This window comes from Pagrus major, chromosome 19 (assembly GCF_040436345.1).
Source record: "Pagrus major chromosome 19, Pma_NU_1.0".
NCBI lineage: Eukaryota > Metazoa > Chordata > Actinopteri > Spariformes > Sparidae > Pagrus > Pagrus major.
Window position 1 is genome coordinate 29,730,816 of NC_133233.1, and position 13,535 is coordinate 29,744,350.

The 13,535-nt window shown below is 46.0% G+C and overlaps 1 protein-coding gene across 5 annotated transcripts in view; it reads right to left on the reverse strand.

The window, feature by feature from the left end:
- Nucleotides 1-13,535, reverse strand: part of LOC141014430 (histone-lysine N-methyltransferase 2C-like) — a 65,286-nt gene that overhangs the window by 31,958 nt on the left and 19,793 nt on the right. For 4 of the 5 annotated variants that reach the window (XM_073488213.1, XM_073488216.1, XM_073488214.1 and 1 more), the window contains exons 14-27: nucleotides 13,155-13,379; nucleotides 10,774-11,807; nucleotides 10,083-10,223; nucleotides 6,735-6,860; nucleotides 5,218-5,337; nucleotides 5,025-5,126; nucleotides 4,271-4,375; nucleotides 3,930-4,111; nucleotides 3,462-3,626; nucleotides 3,121-3,230; nucleotides 2,322-2,384; nucleotides 2,008-2,110; nucleotides 611-714; nucleotides 247-375 (exon numbers count right to left, since the gene is read on the reverse strand). In XM_073488213.1, the coding sequence (XP_073344314.1) occupies nucleotides 247-375; nucleotides 611-714; nucleotides 2,008-2,110; nucleotides 2,322-2,384; nucleotides 3,121-3,230; nucleotides 3,462-3,626; nucleotides 3,930-4,111; nucleotides 4,271-4,375; nucleotides 5,025-5,126; nucleotides 5,218-5,337; nucleotides 6,735-6,860; nucleotides 10,083-10,223; nucleotides 10,774-11,807; nucleotides 13,155-13,379 (2,709 nt within the window). The remainder of the gene's footprint in view (nucleotides 1-246; nucleotides 376-610; nucleotides 715-2,007; nucleotides 2,111-2,321; nucleotides 2,385-3,120; nucleotides 3,231-3,461; nucleotides 3,627-3,929; nucleotides 4,112-4,270; nucleotides 4,376-5,024; nucleotides 5,127-5,217; nucleotides 5,338-6,734; nucleotides 6,861-10,082; nucleotides 10,224-10,773; nucleotides 11,808-13,154; nucleotides 13,380-13,535) is intronic. The other variant, XM_073488215.1, reaches the window with a different exon arrangement.

Genomic DNA, 13,535 nt, shown 5'->3' on the forward strand with positions numbered 1-13,535 from the left:
GAGGCATGGAGACCAGTAGGGATGGAGACATGGAGACAGGTAGTGATGAAGACAGGTAGGGATGGAGACATGGAGACAGGTAGGGATGAGGCATGGAGACAGGTAGGCATGGAGACAGGTAGGGATGAGGACATTAGGACAGGTAGGGATGGAGACAGGTAGGGATGAAGACATTAGGACAGGTAGGGATGGAGACAGGTAGGGATGAAGTCAGAGGGGTGAATGTCTGCTCCCGTCCCTCCTCACCAGGCCTGTAGGGTTTCCTCTTCCTCTTCTTGTTGCCATCGGTAACCTCAGGCTCCTTGGTGACATCATCGTCGTGGGCGTGGTCACGCTCAGGGCTCGAGTCAGATTTCAGTTCACACTCCAGGTCACCTGGAGAGAGAGGGAGGGAGGGAGACACACTTCAACTTTAAAACGTGTCCACAGGCTGGACCTCACTACTTCTAAGCACTGTTGGACGGTTCAGACCTGGGTTTTAGGTTCAGGTTTAGTTTTAGGTCAGAGTTTAGTTTTAGGTCAGAGTTTAGTTGCGACGGTGGGCAGTGCATGACATGCTCGAGGGTCCTCAGAGGGTTAGAAAGACAAACATGAGTGTGTGACCTCTGACCTCTGCTGTGGTCCTGCTCAGTGGGGGGGTCGGGCTCAGGTGGTGTCTGCAGGACGGACACACTGTTCTGGTTGATGATCCTCAGCTTCAGTTTGGGTTTACACCTGCAGACAGGAAACAGCTGATTAGTCCAATGACTCTGATGAGGAAACATCTGCAGCTCTGTCCAATCAAGAGCAATCAGCTGTGTAAACAGGAAGTCACTGTAGCTCGTTTAAAGATTTTCAGGAGGATTTCTTAATGTTAACTATCAATTCTATTATATCTTCATATTTGCATTCACAGAGAAATCTGAGTTAACAGTGAGCAGGAAGTATCTGACCGAGCTGAGCTAACCAGCAGTATTCTATCATGTAGTTTCATTATTAGCATCATGTTGTTAAATGTGATCATCAGACACATCACATACAGATGAGGGCAGCTACATGTCACCATCCTGTCTTCAGATCGACCACGCCCCCTCTGGCTGAACACAAACTCGCCAGATTGAAAAGCTGCTGTGTCTCAACGGTTCTGATCTCATCGACTTCCCCAAAGAATGAGGGACAGTAAGAGATCTGTGGCTTCAGGTCGTCCACTGTGAGACCGAGCCAGTCAATACGTGCCCGTCTGTGTCAAACACCTCATCACAGGTGAGTTAATGATGTCACTGAGTAAATGACAGGTGAGCCGGTTGTGTCTGTCGATGGAAGAGAATCTAAAAAGAGTCTTTGTAAAGTTGGAACTACAGTTTTTACTGTGGAAAAATACAGCGACCTTAAAACAGCTGTTTTTAGAATGGAGTCTGGTTGAGCAGTGTGTCAGTGGACAGATTTAATGTTAATAACACAAAGTGAGCTGAGCTGCTTCTCATGATGAAGCTGGTAAACAGCATGAAGTCACGTCTTCACCTCCTCTCAGCTCGGAGTCAACGCTCCACTCATCAGAACCAGAATCAGAACTCCTTTATTGTCCCACAACGGGGAAATGTGTTTGCCACAGCAGCCAAAGGACAGAATATTACAAAAAAACAATAACAATAGCCAAAAATTAACAATATAATTAAAAAGGTAAGAAATAGAATAGACTTGTATATACATAAACATGATATTGTACAAAATTAACAGCAGTGAATTTTTATTTACAATACAAATAATAAATATGGGTATTAAGAAAATTGAGCAGATAGTATAGTTGTATTGCACAGTGCAGACTGAGGTCTACTGGGAGCAGTGCTGACTGTAGATTGATCATTAAACACAGAGACACACAGATGTAATCAGATTACAAGGGTTACAAGTCACACTGGACAGATTATAAAACAGCAAAATAAAGAGTGTTAATGACAGAAAATGTCATGACTGACATTAGCATGAAGCTAAACAGCTGCTGCATCCAACCACTGACGGCGTGTTTACCTGCGGTACCTGCGCGGTGACATCAGAGGTTCAACCAGAGACTGCAGGTGAGAGAGACCCGACTCTGTCAGACACACTCCGTCCTGAGTGTACGTCTTTGTGTCTGCGCGCACACACACACACACACACACACACACACACACACACACACACACACACACAGTAACATTAAACATGATTTCTGTGATGCTGAAATTGAATAAAATCCACTTCTGAAACTGACTCTACTTTTATAAAGACACACCTTTAAAATGTGTGTAAAAGACGGTTCTGATGTTACAGTACATGTTAGAGGGTTACAGAGTGGTACTGACCGGGTTCTCTGATCCTGGAGATGATCTGAGCCATGTAGGGTGACTCGAAACTGTCTGACCTCACTGAAACAACAGTGTTCTCATCAGATCAACACACAGAAGAAAACTGAAGGCACAAACCAACATGAGCTCCAAGGTGGCACAATACTTAAGTAAAAACTTTTTCTCTAGAAACATGTTGGCAGGTCAACTTCGACCCGCTTACCTACTTTGAGCAAAAGTAATAAACAATCATCTCTTACAGTAACTATGTTGTGTAGTGATGACGGATTTCTGTAGCTAACGGAAGTTAGCATCGCCTGGTTCCTCTGTGGGGTTATTGATTGGATTTTGAATTATTACAGAAAATAGTCTGAAGTTTCTGATCCTTCCAGGTTCTGATCATCCAGATAATCTCCACTCTGTGATGTTTGAAGCGTAAATTAAATGTGTAGCAGTAAAAAGCTAATGCTAGGCTACAAACAGACGACATCACAGTCACATGACTTAAACGTCGCCACCACTAAGAGTCTTACTGCACAATTACTATCCAGGTTTAATATAATCTGTATACAGTTTGTATAATTTGCTGTGTGTGAACTAAAACACCAATAAACAGACATTAAAAGTAGAAAGTGTTGAAATGAATTCAGACGTCTTCATGTAGCATGTGGAGCTCAGTGACACAGTGACAGCTTCATAAAGATCAGTATTAACCTGCAGGCGGCTGCTGTTAGCCGTTAGCCGTTAGCCGTTAGCCATTAGCCGGACATCAACACGAGCTGCTGATGTTTTACTGAGTCTGTTTGTGTGTTTTTACCGAAGGAGCTGCGGCCGTGTGTTCGGCACAGCGAGCAGTCGAAGCCTTCATCAGCAGCAACCTCCACCTCCTCTTCAGTGGTCAGACCCTGACACACAGCGTGGACCCACCTGCACACGCACACACACACACACACACACACACACACACACACACACACACACACACACACACACACACACGAGTCTGAGATGTCTTAGTTTTGTTCATATCCCTCAACGATGTTACAAAGAACAGCTGTCCTCGCTGTGACCGGAGGACCTGTTGAGTGTCTCAGGAACTGGTCTACTACACATCTGTGTGTGTGTGTGTGTGTGCGCGTGTATGTGGGTGTCTGTTACCTGTCACACTGCTGACACTGCAGTATGAGGTCGTCCTGCGAGTATTGTCTCTGACAGAGAGGACAGCGGCTCAGACTGTCACATGGTCCACAGCGACTGTAGTTATTCTGCCAGTCACAGTGCAGCCCAGGGGAGGAGGAGCCACACTGGACACACCACACACACCTGAGGACAACACACACACTGTCAGAGAGGACAACACACACCTGAGGACAACACACACACTGTCAGAGAGGACAACACACACCTGAGGACAACACACACACTGTCAGAGAGGACAACACACACACTGTCAGATTGACATGTGACTGACAGGTGATTGACAGGTGACTGACAGGTGATTGACAGGTGACTGACAGGTGATTAACAGGTGATTGACAGGTGATTAACAGGTGATTGACAGGTGATTAACAGGTGATTGGCAGGTGATTAACAGGTGATTGGCAGGTGATTGACAGGTGGACCCACCACTTGCACTTCCAGGCTCCTTTAGGTACGGTATGAAGGGGCGGGTCCAGGCAGTAGGTGTGGTAGCTGATGTCACAGTCGTCACATAGCAACAGTCGCCCGGGGTCACTGGCCTCGCCGCATGCCTCACACACAGTACACTCCAGACAGCGCCACCCTTTGGTCAGGACCACACGTGTAATCTGGACACAGCAAACAGAGTAATCAGATTACAGAGAGAGTCACCAGATTGCGCGTAGAGTAATTAGAGTAAAGGCAGGATTGTATCAGATGAGCCCGTGTACAGAAGTCCATAAACAGAAGTCATGTTTTAACTCATGTTAACAGTGTTTGTTACTCACCTTGACGTTCACACAGTAGGGATGGTAACACTGTCCACACTGAGAGCAGGCCAACAGTCTGCCTTCAGCTCCCTGACCAAAACTACCACACACCACACACATGTCCTACACACACACACACACACACACACACACACACACACACACACACACACACACACACATATATGTTTGTTAATTGACCTCAATCAACAGTGATTGTTAGATCTGAGTATCAAACTCCTGACTGAACTGGGGGATCAACTGTCCACAATCATCATGTTCTCAGTGTCTCTCAGGCCTCGTTCACACCTGCTGTCACCTCTGTCCTGAGTAATCTGATTACAATGTTCAGCTCTCAGTCTGTCAGATCACAGCTACATTAACCTGCATCTGATGTGATGTCACTTCCTGCTCTATATGAAACAAACCCGTCCATCACTGAGACAAACAGACTCCATGTTTCTACTCAAAGACAGAAAGAAGTTCATGTTGAACATTTGCTGAATTTACAAGAAGGAACAAATAAGTCAGAATCAGTCAGAGACAGAGTTTCACACAGTTTATAAAGTGTCTCCAACTCAACAACTCACTAAACTGACACGTTTGTTAAGGGAGTCTGGTGATGTTGTGGTTGGATCACAAACAGTTGCTACCAACATCGGCACGTTGGCTCCTCTTATATTTGGGCTGAAATACAAAGTCTTGGTATCACACCGACACTAGAATTGAATGTTTTTAAATGAGACTCTGGTGTGTACAGGTGAAAGTGTACCTGTCTGAGGGTGAAGTGGTCCGAGGTGGAGAACATCACCACTGTGTTGTGCATCGAGTTCTCCTCCTCCTCCTTCAGCTGGAACGGCTCCACATACACAGACTGACAGACAGAGAGGGAGTAATCAATATCTCTTATATTAGCTATTGATCAGCACTGCTGTGTGTGTGTGTGTGTGTGTGTGCTTTCTTACTCCAGGTGACACAGTCAGACTTTCCTGAGTCTTCAGTCGGCTCCTTCCTCTTGCTCCTCTTCCTGCTCCAACACCTCCCCCTCTGGATCTCCTCCTACCCGGAAACCCTGAACCACGACCCTGAGGAAGAGGAGGAGGAGGAGAAGAGGAGGAAGAGGAAGAGGAGGAGGAAGAGGGAAAAGAAGGTGTAACATCAAACCATGTCACCAATGCTAACATGACTGGGCTTGCGCTTGTGTCACTCATACAGTATGTTGCCATGGAAACACCAACAGTACAATGACATCAGCAGGGTCCCCTCACTGACCTGAAATATAAGAACTTTCAAGGACTTCAAGGTTTACTTTAAGGTTGATTCAATTAGCTGAAGATCAGGATCCTTCTTGTTCTTAGTGTTTACTTTTTGATTTATTCAAGAGCTGAATCCAGTTGTGTCGTCAATCACACAGATGATGTTTGTCAGTTTGTCATCAGACGGTGACGTCATTATAAAGACGTCACAGCCGACGGCGTCGTTAGTGACGTCGTCTCCTGACTGAAACATTGTAGAGCTGCTCCTGTATATGAGCAGCTCACAGAACTGAACCAGAACCAGAACTGCAGTTGTCAATATGAGCAGATTTATTGTGATGTTCATCTTGTTTACGAGCTTTTCTGAGCCCAGTGGCTCCATGTTGGTGCTGGTTCTGGTGCTGATGAGACGATGTAGTTCAGTGCTTTAACACAAAACTACATGAGGTTTGACTTTAATACAACAAACTGACAAACATCATGTGACCCATGACCCAGTTCAACTGGATCAGTACATCATTTCTCTCCTCGTTGACTGATGATCACATTTTTTCAAAAATCAGGTCCCATGAGGTCGACCGAGGGAGCGGAGCTTCAGCTCTCTACTGGCACAGTTAGTCGAACCGTGACTACAAATTCCTGCTGCGCTGTGATGACGTGACAGATCCCTGAACTACTCTACAGTGAGCACCAAACTTTCTTGTTGCATTGTGGGAATTTTCAGACACCCTATAAAGCAGAGGTCTCAAACTGTCGGCCCCTAGGCTCAGAAAACAAAAGCAGCAGCGCACCAAGCTACTTTAACATTTAACTCTGCTGGACTGTATATATGTATCAGGGTCTCTGAAGGTCCACTTTTAAAACCTCTTTAATAAATAGTTTGAAAGGAAATTAATTCAAGGCTCTTCAAGGCTTTTCAAGACCTGCAGAAAACCTGCAGGAGATGAGGAGTGATTGGCTGATGCCTCTACTGCCTCTTCTCTCCTGTGCTGTTTCTAAGCTCCTCCCACCACAAACACACTCAATAATAACCACACAGACACACACAGACACACACAGACACACACACAGACACACACACACACACAGTTAGTAGGCTGCTGTTAGCTCCAGCACACACACACACACGCAGACTCAAAGTGAGGGTGCAGTAGTTTGTCACACAGTTACATCCCAGAGGGGCGGGTTAGTTACAGCCCTATCAGAGTTAGGGTGCGCTTCTTTACCACTCTCATGCTCCAGAGGGGGGAGTCCGGTGGGCGGGGCTTAGGGCTGTCCCACCCGCCCTCCCCCATGGAATCCTGGGAGGACGAGGGGGGGCTCACCGCCCTGCGACTACTCCACCACGAACCCTGAGTTAGGGGGGGAGGAGGAGGAGGAAGGTGAATGAAGGCCAAAGAGGGTGAGGAAAGGGGGAGGAGGAGAAAGAAAAGAGGAGGTGGGGGACAAAATGCAGTAACATAAATGCAACAGCCACAAAACCAAAAGTCGAACTGAAAAAGAATCAAAACAACACAAAGTGACGATGTTACCATGCCAACAACATGCAGCCAATCAGAGACAGACAGTCACACTGGGACAGACTTCCATCTATACCATAGCTAAACACATAAATCAGCATATCAGCTGACCAGAAACAGGAAGTCAGCTGAGTCTTACACTGATGTACACCATGTGGCCAAAAGTCAGTGGACACCTGACCATCACACCTGCAGGAGCTCCCAGTCTGAACAAGGAGGCTGAACATGGAGGTGGAGCCCAATCTGTTCCTGAACATCCATGCATTATTACTATTATTTCTAAAAAGTTTTCTATCATATACATCTGACAACACAAACTCTGATTATGAATGTCTCCATTCTCCAAATCCACTAGCTGATTTGACTTCACATTTATTTTCACCACGACGGCTCTGTCACTGTCAGACGATCATATGTGGATCAGTAAAGAGCAACACATCGACAAACTCTTTCTTAAAAAGATATTTTACAACAGCTCGACTTTATCCTGCCGTCTTTTTGAAAAGTTCAAATAATATTCACCAAAAATAAAGATTCCAGAGTTCAACAACAAATATCACCCACGTAGACTTAAAAACCTGAATACAAGGCACGCTGCATGGTCATATCAGACCTTAAAAACAAACTGATGCGTTTTGGCATCAAGCCTCCATCAGGGAGTCAAACAGTTCTCAATGAACAAAAGGTCCTTTTATAGTGGTGGACCACCAACTGCAATCTTACACCTGAACCTGGGCGTTGTGGCATAAAATCAGTGTAGGTGCAAACAAACTCCAGAGTGAACCCTCTTTTCAAACAAATCAATAAAGGATCTTTGCCAATGTTATCAGTTTAGTTGAGTTTTTCCTCCACGAGTGAAGCCTCTTCCCAAAGAGTTTCCTCCGGTACAAGTCAGCTGATCGTCTTCATCACACAGGAGAAGAGTCTGGAAGTGACGCTGCAGGCTAACGCTGAGCTAGCTGCAGGCTAACGCTGACTTGCTGAAGGATAACGCTATGCTAGCTGCATCGTTTAGACATACGCAGGACTCACACAAGCGTAATTAAAAGCTAATTAGGTTCAGTTGGTTTAGGATGGGGTCATCTGTTCTGAATGAAGGACTGTCTGCAGTGAGTGGTGCTGCAGATGATACTCTGCCTCACTCTGTGAGTGTGTGACGTCCAACACTATGTCAGAGCCGTTGCTGCTAGGCACTTCCCCTTCAGATATTCACCAAGTGACTTGTTGCGTCCCGTGACAGATCCACACCTGAAGTGACCCGTGACCTGTCCTGTTAGCAGTGTGTGTGTCTGAAACACCTGAAGAGTGTTCGTTGACTTTTGGCCATATAGTGGAAACAGATATGATCCAGTCTCAGTCAACAGGCTGTAACCTAGATCAACACCACATCTGTCAAGGCCGCTGACTCTCAACACACACATTCAAAACACACACAGACAAACAAACAGCTTCATGCAAAGATGTCTGTGTGTGTGTGTGTGTGTGTGTGTGTGTGCGTGCATGCGTGCGTGCGTGCGTTAACCAAACATGCTGAAGAACAGAAAGAGTGGATGCAGTATCAGTGAATGACAGGTGAGGAGGAAGAGGAGGATGTAGAGGAACACTCGGTGGTTCTACGTGTTCGTCGCTGCCTAACAAGATATTTCCCATCATCCCCTGAGAGGACTGAGGTGTCACACTTTGACCAGACTGAAGAGAGAAGAGGAACCCAACACCTCAAATCAACTTTAACACGACGCTCATTAATGATTATTACTGATAATAATAAGTCTAATAATAATGATAATTAAGTCTGATGTGACAGCAAATTAAATCATTTGAGTGTTTCGACTGAATAAGCTGTGATGGGGATGTTTAATAGACAAACAGACAGAAGAGAAAAAATTTAAAGATTAATTGGTGAGATAATTATTATTACGGTGTGTTCACTCTGAATGCAAAGTGAAATTTTGTGTATTTACTCGCCACAAATAGTTGGATTACTTTACTGTACATCGGATCAACTCTGAGTGAAGTCAGCACTCAGCAGAGACTCTGGTTCTGGTTCTGGTTCTGGTTCTCTCTCTCCTCTCTGTAACGCTACGTTCATGAAGTAAAGTCCATTTCCCCTCCAGCTCCAGTCAGCAGTCAACATTACAGAACATAAACACCCGACAATGGAGGTCACCTCCGGATCACTGCTGCAGTCAGGTTGATAAACAGGAGTGAAGATAAATCCACTTTTTAATCCCACAAGTTCAAAAGTAACTCTGAGCTCTCCTCCCGTCGGTGAACGGCTCCGGATCAGAACCTGATGAGACTCCAGGTGTTTATTCCTCCAGGAGGTCTGGATCTGAACCCACTCTCCTCCTCCGGCAAAGCCCCACAACATGTGCAAATCTTTTGCTGAGAGTTCAACATTTCAACATCAACTCGCGCAAATATGCGAACAACGAGAATTTTGCCTATTTGTATTTCCCAACGCAAAGAGTCGCAAATCTGAGTCCATTTGTGGATTTTAAGGACATGTGAAATATTATCTTTGCTTTCTGGGGGAACACACCATCAGCTCTTCCTGAGTGTTGTTGATGAAACGGCAGTGCAAATCTCAGAACTGACAGTATTGACTCAAAAACATGAGCAATAACTTAATGGTTTACATTGTCAACTTCATGTTAGTTTTGTTTGCGCTGTCGTGTAGGTGTTTGACTTGAGAAATAAGACCAAAAAAACTGTCAAATCTAAATTAGACAAAAAAACAAAAACAAACAGAAATATTGATCTGACATTTTTCATTCATCCATGAAGTTATTTATCAAATTTAAAGAAACATTTAAATCGCAACAGGGACAAATAATCAATTATAATGAATTCACTGGATGCCAATCAAAATGGAGACTTTATCAATTGATTCGTAAGATTTGACGATCGTTACTTTCATTTCCATCACATGTTGGGAGAAACCAGTTCAGCTAAACAGTGAAAGAAACCAGTGGGCTGAGAGAGCGACACACACACACACACACACACACACACACGCACACACACACACACTAGAGGGCAAAGGTCACGTACCTGTTTGATCCTGGCTCTGCCGGGGGAGAACTTCCTCTTGGTAATGGCTGGTTTACCCATACCAATTTTAGGAGTGAGGGGGAGCACGGTGGTGGGAAGAGCCTGGGGCTGGGAACAAAAAGTATATGAAGCAAGGTCAGTCTGCAGGAAGAGAACACAAGGCGCACACAGTCAGCAAGAGGAGAACACAAGTTGCACACAGTCAACAAGAAGAGAACACAAGTTGCACACAGTCAACAAGAGGAGAACACAAGGCGCACACAGTCAACAAGAGGAGAACACAAGGCGCACACAGTCAACAAGAAGAGAACACAAGGCGCACACAGTCAACAAGAAGAGAACACAAGGAGCACACAGTCAGCAAGAAGAGAACACAAGGAGCACACAGTCAACAAGAAGAGAACACAAGGAGCACACAGTCAACAAGAAGAGAACACAAGGCGCACACAGTCAACAAGAAGAGAACACAAGGAGCACACAGTCAACAAGAAGAGAACACAAGGAGCACACAGTCAACAAGAAGAGAACACAAGGAGCACACAGTCAACAAGAAGAGAACACAAGGCGCACACAGTCAACAAGAAGAGAACACAAGGCGCACACAGTCAACAAGAAGAGAACACAAGGAGCACACAGTCAACAAGAGGAGAACACAAGGCGCACAGTCACTGGGAAGTGTTGTTGGATCTACCTTGGAGAGAGGTGGTGACTCTCTGTCTGGGGGGGAGTACCCAAGAGAAGGTGAGGGTGGAGAGAGTGGAGGTGGGGTGATGGGAATTCTGACGGGGGAGGTCTCAGGCGAGGCCTCAGTGGAGAAAGGAGACTGTCTCAGACGGATGGAGAGGTCATCCGACGGCCTGGAGGAACATGGAGGAGGTCTGAGACTGCGACCCTTCCCCCGGCGGGAGAAAGTAGGCAGGCTGGGAGAGGAGAGGTGGAGGAGGGAGGGGGGAGGAGATGAGGAGGCCATCAGCTCCATCACCTCCATGTCTAAAGAGGGGTCCAGCTCCAGCACAGGGCTGACTGGCTCCTCCTCCTCCAGATCTGATTGGTCCTCCTGCTGAGTGCCCTCCCTCGCCTTGTCCACTTCGTCCTCACCCATCCTCCCAGTCACTCCCTCCCCCTGCTCCGCCTCCTCCCTCATTGGCTGTTGCCTGGAAACCATGTCACTAGCAGCTGACCAGTGTGATGCTGTTGGCTCTGGTGTTTCAGGAGGCTCCTCTTCCCTATCTGAAGGCTCAGCATGTGATTGGTGCTTATCTTTGGTGGGTTCTGTTGCCCTAGCAACAGGTTCAAACTGGCTCTGCGATTGGCTGTCATCATCCACCGATGTTACATGACAGGACAGTGTTTTGTCCTCAGGCCCCACCTCCACTCCCTTCCCCATCTCCGCTTGTCGTTGATTGGTTAGTTCCTCCTCCTGGGGGAAGACCTCAAGAGGAGGGGAGCAGGAGGTGAGTAAGGCAGTCCTGTGAGGGGAAGAGGGAGAGGCCTCTAGAGAGCCAGCTCTAGAAAGAGGACGAGGAGGAGACTGTGGTGAGGTGAAGGGGGAGGCAGGAGGTGAAGATGAGAGGGAGAAGGAGGGCTGTTGAGGGGGTAAGGCAGAGTGTGGTGTGATGGTTTGGGGGGAGTGAGGAGCAGGCTGTGAGAGGACGGGGGAGACAGCAGTCTCAGTGTGAGGAGGAGACCGATGGTCTTCTTTCAGGACAGATCCCAGCTGGACTCCTGCACAGAGAGAGAGATCAGCTCAGAGTTACTCAGTGTGTCTCAGGTTCATCCTCACACAATGTTTATGTCCGCCATCCACAATATATCCACGTTTTCAAACCCTAAAACAGACTTTTGGAAACGCTGCCAGGAACCTTATGAGAGTGGAGACAAACCACATTGTAAATAGAAAAGTCTGTAAAAACTCAGAAATGATAGAGCAAATCACCTGCTTTATCACAGCTGAACTAGGTAACATATCAGCTAATCGTGTTGCTGCACTGATGTGACTGCTCAGTTGAGAGATGCCAGACAGTTTCAACCAATCTGGTGCAGCTGCAGATGGACTTCTAATAGACACGGAAGAGGAGGATATAGCGATAGGCTTGTCGCGGCACATCGGTGTTACAGAGTGAGCAGGTATCTACTCCGTGCAGCAGCAGAGTCGCAGGTGTCACATTTCAGCTATAACGTGACAAGAGCAAGAACAGTTGACCGACAAGATGATGGTGGAGGATCTGTTGTTTAAACCCAGTGCAAGCAGGGAATCTGATAAAGTCAACAAGGGAAAAGGAGTTGGGTACCTCACTGAGAAGTTGGAGTTGTGCAGCCTGTTGTCTGCAGCTCTTTATCTAACAGCTCCTTCTTGGTCAATACTCTCATTGGCTGAATAAAACTGACAAATTGAAAACCGATCTGCTGTCAACAAATTCAGAAAACAAAAGCTGTTTTGCTCTGTAGACGCACAGCGGTGCTGTCGTTCATTAAAACGCTGCATTTCCTGTGACTAGCCTACTTCAAAAGTCAACTTGTGTTCCACCAGTTAAATGTTTTTAATGTTTAGCAGCAGCATTAGGAAATGTTTGGTTTGCCTTAGCAGTAAGTGAGCATCTATTCTTGTAAAAATCCCAATGGGAAAACTTTTTTGTATAGCAGAATTATGTTTTAAACCCTATTTAGGGGCAGAGTCACAGAACTTTTTACGTGGTTTGATTCATATTTGACTGGTGATTCTATACATGCAGTTTCTATCTTTTGGTAACTACCTCTGTCCATTCATTTACACAGAGGCTTGGTTTTGTAGACCCGAGATACCTGCCCAAGGGCGTTGCCGACATGGCTTCCAAATGGCAAGACAGGGTTGTGTTTTAGTCCGTTTGATTTTTGGCCTGACAGTCTGCTTCCTGTTTATACTGCCACACATGCCCATTGTGTGAATGGTCATGTGATATGTTTTTAAGATAGCGTTTTAAATTAAAACACTGGATGTAACCTGAGTATCAGAATTAATCCACTCAAGGTACAGAGCCTCACCTGCACTAAACAGTATTACAGGTAAGTGTTGACAGTGCCGCTGCTTCCTACCTGCAGGAGGACAGTTTGAGCTGCTGTGCTGATCCTCCTCATCCTCATGGTCTTGCTCTCCTCCTCCTTCTGTACTGTCAATAAGCTCCAACTCTTCTGGCCTATCCTTTGTCTGATAGGGCTCCTCCACCTCCTCCTGCTGCGGAGCTTCTCTCTCCATCTTCTTCTCCTCTTCAGTCTTCCTCTCTTGCGACATCTCTTCCTGAACCTCAACCATGCAGATGTCTGAATCAAGAGGAAGATATAAGTTTAGCAAAATCAAAAATCTGGACTTTGGAATCAGAGCAAATAATATTTTTGTCTATATATCAGAATTATTAATGTCTATGCAACATATCACACTCTTTAAAATAATTGTTCCCTGATGTGTTTCCATGGTAC